The following is an 8,995-nucleotide window of genomic DNA, read 5'->3' as shown; positions in this document are numbered from 1 at the left end:
CGGACTTTATGCATTTGTCCACGATATCTTCATTCTTTAAGCTTGAGTATTATGGGTAATCATGTTTCACCTTCCTTTGTGGGACCATTTGACCCAGTCCTTAAAACAAACTCATTTTGAATTGAGTTTCAAACTTTGATAAAGTGCAAGGATTTAATTTTAGAGGGTATAGAAGAACACTTCTAACTCTCCATGTAGGTGTTTATGTAGGAAGTTAAGTCTATTAACTTCCCTTTTCCTAGCCCACCATTAATATAAAGGGAGTAATATTCCGCTTGATAAGTAGGTTTGGAACATGTTATTGCTATCACTTGTGTTTCTCTGTGATTTTCTTTAAATAACCCTGGAATCTGTAATTGCGGTCAAAGTTACTGGTGGCTGAAGTTTACTGTACTCAATTTCAGGGTGCAGCTGTTTGCACAGAAAGGCACCATTGTGCTAGATTAAAGTTTCAGAACTTGGTAGAGTGAGGTTGTAATGTATATCATGTATGAATGCATTTCTGTAACAGATATGCATCAACTTTTACATAAGTACGCTTGTGTGGCTCATTGAAAAAACACAGGAAAGATTGTAAGTCCAAATCATGTCTTCCATTTTGCTCTTCTGTATTTCCTGACCACTTAGAAAACGCTCACAAGCATTGGAAGCAGCAGCAGCAGGCTGTTATTTTTTTCAAAGTTTACAAAGTAAGTGCTTGATTTTAATGTATTCTCTCTACTGTTTTGATTTTCAGATTTTGATTCAATATTTGAAGATGTGCCTTTTATTGGGTGATGTTAATTCTCGAATGTAGTAATGTTGTTTCACAATTGTAATGTTACATGATCATGGGTGTGGCATTCTCTAACAAATGATGCGACAAGAAAGTCATTTTCATGGAACTCATGGCTCTGATTGCACAGTCCCCTTGCTAAAGCAAAGGGCACTCTCTTTTAAGGATACTTCAGAACTGGTCTTTGTATTTTCTCTAAGCAATGGATGTAGTCATGTCCATTTAGAAGCAGGGTACCACATGTCACAGGCAGCCCTACGTGTGTGCCATGAGAAAGTTCAAAGACTGTAACAAAGCCTACAGGAACTCAAAATTTCATTTTTGTAATGGTAACCCCCAAGATTTTCTCCAAGAAATAAATTATTTTGTATTTTATAACTTAAAAGCAGCTAGTAGTACATTTCTGAGATATAGCAGGAGACCAAAACATTTTTCGAAAGAGAATAAATATATAAAGAGAGACTGGTTGTTTTATTTTCAGTGTGCTGATTAGACTATTTATTTTGTGAGTGGATGTGATGAAATACATATTCAGGTGTTTAGTGTGTGGTTAAGAGTGGAATATAGATCTCTTTGGCATTATTAAATCCATGATGTCTTTTACATAATGGACAAATCAAATATGAAAGAAAACCATTTTGACGTAGCTTAGCTTGTTTCCTGGTGCTGTTGAGCTGCAGAAGAGAACACTTCTGCATATACAGGTGAATGTTTTGCAATTTATGTATACAAGAAATTGTAGGCATTAAAATATTTTATTGATATTTTTACTGGTTTTCATTTATTGATCAAAACTTAAAGTTATTCCTTATCATCTGGAACACTGTACTAGCTAGCAACCTCTGTAGGCTTATTAGGTTCTAAGGTCAGGCTTGTCCCTTGGACACACTCCTGCTTGTTGCCTCTTATGTACCTGGATCTGTTAAGCCTACCACTAATTTCTCTTCCACCTTTCCACTGTCGGAATACCATTGTGTTCTCAGACACCAAGTTTAAAAAAAAAAAAACGGAAAATAGGGGCTGGAGAGTCAGCTCAGTGGTTAAGAGTACTTGTTACCCTTGTGAAGGACTCAAATTCAATTCTCAGCACTCACACAGTGACTCAATACCAGTCCCAGGGGCTCCGACACCCTCTTCTAATCTCTACCAGTACCAGGCATGCAGGCAAAACACTCAAAACATAAAATTAAAAACAAAAAACAAAAAACCTGGATGTGGTTAGAGCAATGGAATCTAGCTTTATGATTCAGGGTTTTGAAGGTTTATTCAAATGGAAAAGAAACAGTAGAAGTGCTATATAATTCCTCTTGTCAGAATTACCAGTTCAGATTTCCTATAACAGAGGAGCATGAGGAGCTGGAGAAATGGCTTAGTGGTTTGAGCATGTTCGCTGGACAACCACCAGGACAGGAGTAACATGTAGCACACACACAACCAGATGAGCACCCAACACCCACATGTTAAGCCCAGCTCCAAGAAAGGCAGAACAGGAACTGGGGCTTGCTGGCTTCTAGCCAAGTCTGGGAAATAAGACCCCAGTTCCTAAAGACAGCTTACCTGGAAGCAAGGCAGTGATAGAGAACACCCAGTGCATTCTGGCCTCAGTACAAGCAACACAGAGACGTACAGGGGCTGATGGGTGGTTGATGATGAGTCCTTAGGAATGTCCCGAGATTAGCGGACACACCCATGCATGCAGGGAATGTAGATAACTTGACCCACTACAATGAGCTGAGTCTAGGTCATGTAAGAAATGTAAGAGTTACTATGAATGACATGTGTGGATTTTATATTCATTCTCTTTTCCATAAGCAGGGTAATCTTGGGGGGCCAGAGGATGTATAAAGTGCTTGCCGGGAAAAAAAAAGTCTCGTTCAGAGTTGCAGCACATAAAGGGAGGCATGATGGCAGCCATCTGTAAATCCAGCACTTAGCAGTGCCCAGGTGGGTTCCAAAGGCTCCCTGACTGGCCAGTCTAATCAAGGTAGGGAATGAGAACACCTGGCATTGACTTTTGGTCTCCACACTCTCAGTGTAGGACCTCTTAAGAAGTGGTAAGAACTCCAAATAACAGTTTTCTATGTAAGCTACAGGGCTGCTTTGCTGGGCCTAGTCTGCTCTCTTAAACAGTCACCACAATATTGGTCTTCCCTCCCCCACCTCCCCATCCCCCTCACACTTATCTCAGTTTTAGAGCATGTAAGATTTTAGGGCCCAGTCTCCTGATTCATTAGCTACTTAGATATTATATTTAGACTCCCATCCCTGAATTCAAATTCACTCGATCATATTGAGAGCTGGTTTTGTTTCTATATATCTTATCTCTTAAAGGATCATCAGAGGTCTAGAGATGGCTCAGATTAAGAGCATGACCTATCTAAGAGCTCTTGCAGAGGACCTGCTGCACCCACATTGTGCAGCTCACAATCACCTTAAACTCCAGGGGAATCAGAGGCCTGTATATGGCCAGCCTTCAGTGCACAGGGCATGTCTTTAATCCCAGTACTTGTGAGACAGAGACAGGTGGAGCTCTGAATTCATGGTCAGCCTGTTCTATAGAGTTCCAGTATAGTAAGAGAAACCCTGTCTTTTAATATCAAAAATAAATAAATAATAATAAAAGTAAATATTTTAAAAGGAGTTTTGGGCAACTTCTTTGGATCTTTTCAGGGGTGGGAGCTATTTAGGCAACAAGATTGGTCTTGTTTAACCATTGCCTTAGCACATAAGGCATAGGTGTTTGTGGTGAAATCCTGTGTCTAAATCTCTCCTGTGCTGGCAAGACACCTGAGCCTCTAAGCTTCTCTTTAGTCACTTTGTAAAATGGAGCAAATACCCAGCTTTAGTGGGTTCAGGTGAAGATTAAAATCTCCCTTTAGCCTCTCAAATTGGAATGAGTGGTCCATGCACAATTCCCCTTGGCCCACTCCATCCCTGCATAGGGTAATTTTTACCTTTGGACTCTGGACTTGGAGTGTATTATTTGGAAACTGGGCCTAAAAATCATTACTTAAGATTACAGAACAAGGGAAAATTTAAAGTAATCTCAGTCTTAGAGGCTCCAACAAACAGAACGTGGTCACCACCCATTCATACCCACCTACCCACTCACCCTCATTCTCTGTTAGGATATTGCTCTTGTTCTTCTTAAAAAGTGTGGTAACTACACAGAATGACTAATGTGCGATTACTTTATGCGAAACCTACAACAGGAACTTTGCAGTTGGGTGATCTTCACAGCTGCATGGGTTCACCAGGGTCATCTTTGTTTACTTCCAGAGGGGTCTGGGGGGAGAAAAGCATATGTCAGGAAGCTCTAGCATTGCTTGGGTGTGGGGCTGAGGCAGTTGCTAAAGACTGATCCTGTTAGCAGGAGGTGCTCAGCACTGTGGGGAACTGACAGGAGTGCAGAGATGTCTGCCACTAGAAACCCCACTGGGTAGGTTTGCAGAACGGGGCTGATTCTAAATATAATGCTGACGCTAAACATTTTAAACATTCTGTCAGCTTTACAGAGATTAATGTTGACCCTGGATCACAAATACTCTACCTCCATTCTTAAATAAATGCACAAAAACACATGGGAAGCTGAGGTGAGGCTCGGATGGTAAATGCCTATCATGCAGAGGCCCTGGTCTGATCCCAGCAGTCAGGAGGCAGAGGCAGGAAGACCAAGGCAGACTTCTTCCCATTGCTAATTCTGAGACTATCCCAGGCTGTGAGACATCTGCTCCTTAAAGGTACATGAAAGAAACCTGGCAAGCTCCCAGTTCTGAGTAGCCCACAGTAGGAGGAGGTAAATTATGGGAACTTTTTCTCAAAAACTGAAGAGAATCTGTTTCTTAAGTTACTAGGGTTAGATTCTCATGCTTCCTGTGTTAATGCCGGGGACTCTCCAGCAATAAAGAAGTCAAAAGTATACTTACCCCTCCTGGGGGATATTTATATCCCTTCCACATCGTTCCTGCAATGAGAACCATCCATAAGACAACGATCATCCTGGGCCGCCTTGGCTGCTGGTGGCAGGATGGTTATTGGAAGGCTTGGATCTATCTGCAGAGTCCTGGGGATCCCTGGCTTCATTCCAGACCAGATGGTGGGTGACCCAGCATGGCACTTCCTGACTGGTGAACTTTGAGGTCTAGTCTAAACTAAAATGGCCATTTTGGGGAGGCCAGACTCAGACACTAATTGTGACATCAGTTCCTATGACATGGGGAGTGGGGGGGCCTCAAGGGTTAGAGTGGCAATGGTTGGCCAGGACATTAGGTTTGTTTGGATGAAAGAAACCTGGAAAGGGAGCAATCCCACTCCTGTAAGTCATTTACATGATAAGCTATGCATTTGCTTAAACTATTAGGGCAAAAAAGGATTGCTGTGAATCAGAACCTCCTGGGTTGGTTTGGGGGCGTGTAGGACTAACAAACTTAGGCTATTATTAAACTACCTAAGGAAGAAAAGTCTTGCTTGCATTTTGTGAAGTGATACCCAGCCCTCACCTTGCTGCCTAAACCTCCTAGTAGCCTCCCTAGGAAAGGGACAGAAAGAAGAAAGGAGCTGCTGGAGGGTGGGGGGCCGCTCTTTCACAGCTGGCACGCAGGCACAAAATCATTGCTGTGCCTTAGAGGCACATAGCTCAATAAACAGTGACTCAATAAACAGGTAGCACTTCTTCCGACACACCCACACAATGTGATGGAGAGCCAAAGGCCAGCAGCTACCCTCCCCTGCTCTTAGTGTACCTGAGGCTGGAGCTACCCTCCCCTGCTCTTACTATACCTGCGGCTGGAGCTACCCTCCTCTGCCTTCTAGGGTCCTTTCCCCCCACATCCTTCTACTCTCGACTCAGCATATTAAGACTACTAAGAGAAGTCTTTATAAATGGCACTGCTCTAAAATAAAATAAACGAATCTGGATGAAATGGGTAGACTGCTGGAAGCCCAGACTAAGGAGTTGCTGAAAGGGTGTTACCCTCTGTTTCCAGCAGGAGAAGTGTGAGACACTCTGAGATCTGGCTCGCACCGGACCCACACGCACACACACACACACACACACACACACTAATGAGGTGATTGTGTGGTGTTAGGTGTTGTGGGTGACCCAGCTACTGTCACCACAGTTCACTGACAGGTTCTCATTTCACTTAGTAAAATTTCTAGTTCACTAATTTTCAAGCTTTGCGTTAAAACACCTTATGTAGATTCCCAAATGTGACATTTCACACAAGTAGTGAAAGATCAAGATATCTCCAGTTTTACCAGTGAAGAAACTGACATGCAGAAGATTGAAACCTCTCAAGTTTCTCTGTAAGCTGCAAAGTTAGGGCTTGATCTCAAGTTTATGTTACCTTCACATGGGGCATGAAAAGTACTCATCCTGAAATGACTTACGCAAGCTTATGCCAGCCATTTAAAACTCTAAGTCCTTTTTCTAATGGCCAGACCGAGAGAGGGCTTGTGCCTCCAAAATGTCTTAGTGTTTTTAAACTCAAGCATGCAGTGTTTTTAAAGACAAAAGCCACAATTGCATCTGGGGACTGAGGGGGGCGGTCACATCTGTGAAGGATTTGGAGTAGCCTAGTAACATGTTTTCTTACACAACTCAGCAGTGTTTTTCCAAATACCAAATAGCAATTATCTTTGATTTACATGGCCTCTTGTTATTTTAGTTTTTTGTTTTAGCTTGCACAAGCATCAATTTTTTTTTTTAATATGTCTGGACCATGGTTAAGGGTCACAGACAAAGGTGTTGCCAAGGCAGATGCAGCTGTTAGGTGGGTGGGGAGAAGGCTGAGAAGTGTCTAAGCAGCTGCAAAAGAAAGTTGTAACACGATGGCATTGCCTTAGTCATTTCAGTCTGAGCCATCTATGGTGGCACATGACTGTAACACCAACACTCAGGAGGCAGAGGAAGGTAGACCTCTGTGGTCAAGTTTGATGCTAGCCTGATCTATATAGTGGGTTCCAGGGCAGCCAGGATTATGTCTCAAAAAACGAGAGAGAACAAAGGCTCTATTTAGGAAGAGAAAGGAGACAAGGAAGGAAAACGAGAGAGAGTAAAGAGGAGGAGTAATGGGATCAAAGTCTATTATATACATGGACATATAGATGCTCTTAATATAATTGTTATTACAAATGTATGATAAATAGTTTATATGACTAACATATGCTAGTATAGTTTGAGAAAGAAGGGAATAATAAGTGGAAGGTATTCAGAAGGAACCCTGTGAGACCCATCCTCAGACTGCTCGCCCCAGCAGTAGCCCCCAGGCTTCTTCCGTTCCCTGCATCTCAAGCCATTCCCATTCTATGGTTTGCCTGTTTCCCACAAGGGTAAAACTTCTCCCTGAGCCTACAAGGTGTTGGAGCATTCTGAGGTTAGGGGGACCCAGACCAACAGACCTGACTCACTCATAGCAGCAGCTCCTCCTCCAAAACTTGGATCCTTCGTCGTGCCTTGTTCTCCCGACTAGGCAACCTCTCTTTCCACCTTAGAGTTGGAGGCTGAGCCAGAAAGAAAATTACAGGTAGACATGCCCCACCCTTTGATGCCAAGGAAAGTCACTGTGTGTGGTGATTGGGGAGGGACTGCACAAACTATATGTCCAGCCCGATGTCCCTAATAGAAACTCATCTACTTGGTTTAAAACTTGGTTTAAGTTAGTCACCATGTCCAGTGTAAAATGCTGTTAAAAAACAAAACAAAACAAAACACACAAACAGAATGGAAGATGTTCTAAGTCATGGATACAAGTGACATCTATCTAAGCAGAGGTAGGGGATACTACCCCCTCCAAAAAAGAATGCCCCAGGGGGATGAGGAGAATAGACTGCTCCATTCTGTCACATCCTGGCTTCCAGTTAGTGCTAAAAACCCTTTCCTACTTGGTCAGAAATCCCAGATGGAAGTATGAGGCAGATCCAGACCTAGCAGGGATGCAAGGCTGATACTTACCATCGCCTCTGGAAATGTGCCCATGTAGGACGCAAGGCCAACGAAAAGCATCCAGCCCAGCACAATCATCACCAAAAGAAAAATAATTTCTGAGCCACAATCACACAGTAAGGGACTGTTCGCCAAGATCTTAGCAAAGGAGCGAACTCATGAAACTTTCAGTTGACAGACTGTCGCATGTTAGTTCCATTCCTTGGTTCCAAAGGATCTGAGACTCTCTAATGAAGAAGCTGGAGTCTGGGAAGGCATTGTGACATCATTGTTCATGTGGCTAGGATTCAATATGTCATAGGTACTTTGACCATAAGTTCTTAGTAGACGTTAATGCACAGCACTACCAAAAGGTAGGAACTATTGTTATAACCCCATTTCACTAGTGAAAAATGAAGGTTCAGAAAACCCACGTGACTTGTACCAGGCATACTACTGATTAGAGATCAGATTTGAAAAGGTGTGTCACTATGACAGCCACTAATGAAACAAACTGAAGTCTATAAAAACAATACATCTGTTGTTTTGAGACAAGGCCTCGTGTAGTCAAGCTTTCTATAGAACAAGCTTGGACCCTGTCCTTGGACCCCTAACCCATTTCTTCCAGCTACCTCTATTTTTATCCCTACAAGACCTATCCTATCTTGAAGAAGGACAGGTCCTCAGGAAGAAGAGGGAGGCTTCCTCAAAGCACTGGGTCCTCACATTCTTCAGTGCTCATGGTCAGTTCATCACTGGCTCTCTTCTAGATTATCAAAAGCCACAGGAATTCCTGGTCCTTTAAAAGAGGAGGGGGCTGGGCACTGGTGGTACACGCCTTTAATCCCAGCACTTGGGAGGCAGAGGCAGGCGGATTTCTGAGTTCCAGGACAGCCAGAGAAAACTTTGCCTTGAAAAAAAAAAAAAGAGGAAGAGGAAGAGAAGGAGGAAGAGGAGGAGGAGGAGGAGGAGGAGGAAGGAGGAGGAGGAGGAAGAAGAAGAAGAAAAGAAGAAGAAGAAGAAGAAGAAGAAGAGGAGGAGGAGGAGGAGAAAGTAGCCACCTCCATTTGACACAATGGTTTGCTTCCCAACTATCCTGTGACCAATTTCCTTTTATGATCGAACATCTTAGATGAGTGGTCTACACAAAAATCCCTTCTTTTCAATCTATTCCTTTTTTCATGTATTTCATTCTGATCTAGCCCCTAGCTTGGAACTTAGATGCTTGCTCAGATATCACCAAAGACCTCTCTTTCTCTCTCTCTCTCTCTCTCTCTCTCTCTCTCTCTCTCTCT

The 8,995-nt window shown here is 42.9% G+C and overlaps 1 protein-coding gene across 3 annotated transcripts; it reads right to left on the bottom strand.

The window, feature by feature from the left end:
• Positions 1–1,511: 1,511 nt before the first annotated feature.
• Positions 1,512–7,951, bottom strand: Spty2d1os (SPTY2D1 opposite strand). 3 transcript variants are annotated; one of them, XM_031386737.1, is made up of 4 exons: positions 7,731–7,951; positions 7,178–7,279; positions 4,702–4,739; positions 3,949–4,060 (listed from the first exon to the last, which is right to left on the bottom strand). In XM_031386737.1, the coding sequence occupies exons 1-2, from the start codon at positions 7,797–7,799 to the stop codon at positions 7,187–7,189; spliced, it is 162 nt and encodes a 53-aa protein (XP_031242597.1). In that variant the 5' UTR covers positions 7,800–7,951; the 3' UTR covers positions 3,949–4,060; positions 4,702–4,739; positions 7,178–7,186. The 3 variants fall into 3 exon arrangements, 2 of the variants coding, with proteins under 2 accessions (XP_031242597.1, XP_031242598.1); XM_031386738.1 differs by having other exon boundaries at positions 7,187–7,279; XR_004123043.1 differs by lacking the exons at positions 7,178–7,279; positions 7,731–7,951 and adding an exon at positions 1,512–2,512 and having other exon boundaries at positions 3,888–4,060; positions 4,702–4,956.
• Positions 7,952–8,995: the final 1,044 nt, after the last annotated feature.

This window comes from Mastomys coucha, unplaced genomic scaffold (assembly GCF_008632895.1).
Source record: "Mastomys coucha isolate ucsf_1 unplaced genomic scaffold, UCSF_Mcou_1 pScaffold21, whole genome shotgun sequence".
NCBI lineage: Eukaryota > Metazoa > Chordata > Mammalia > Rodentia > Muridae > Mastomys > Mastomys coucha.
The sequence above is the reverse complement of the archived record's forward strand: the minus strand, read 5'-3'. Positions and strand labels throughout refer to the sequence as shown.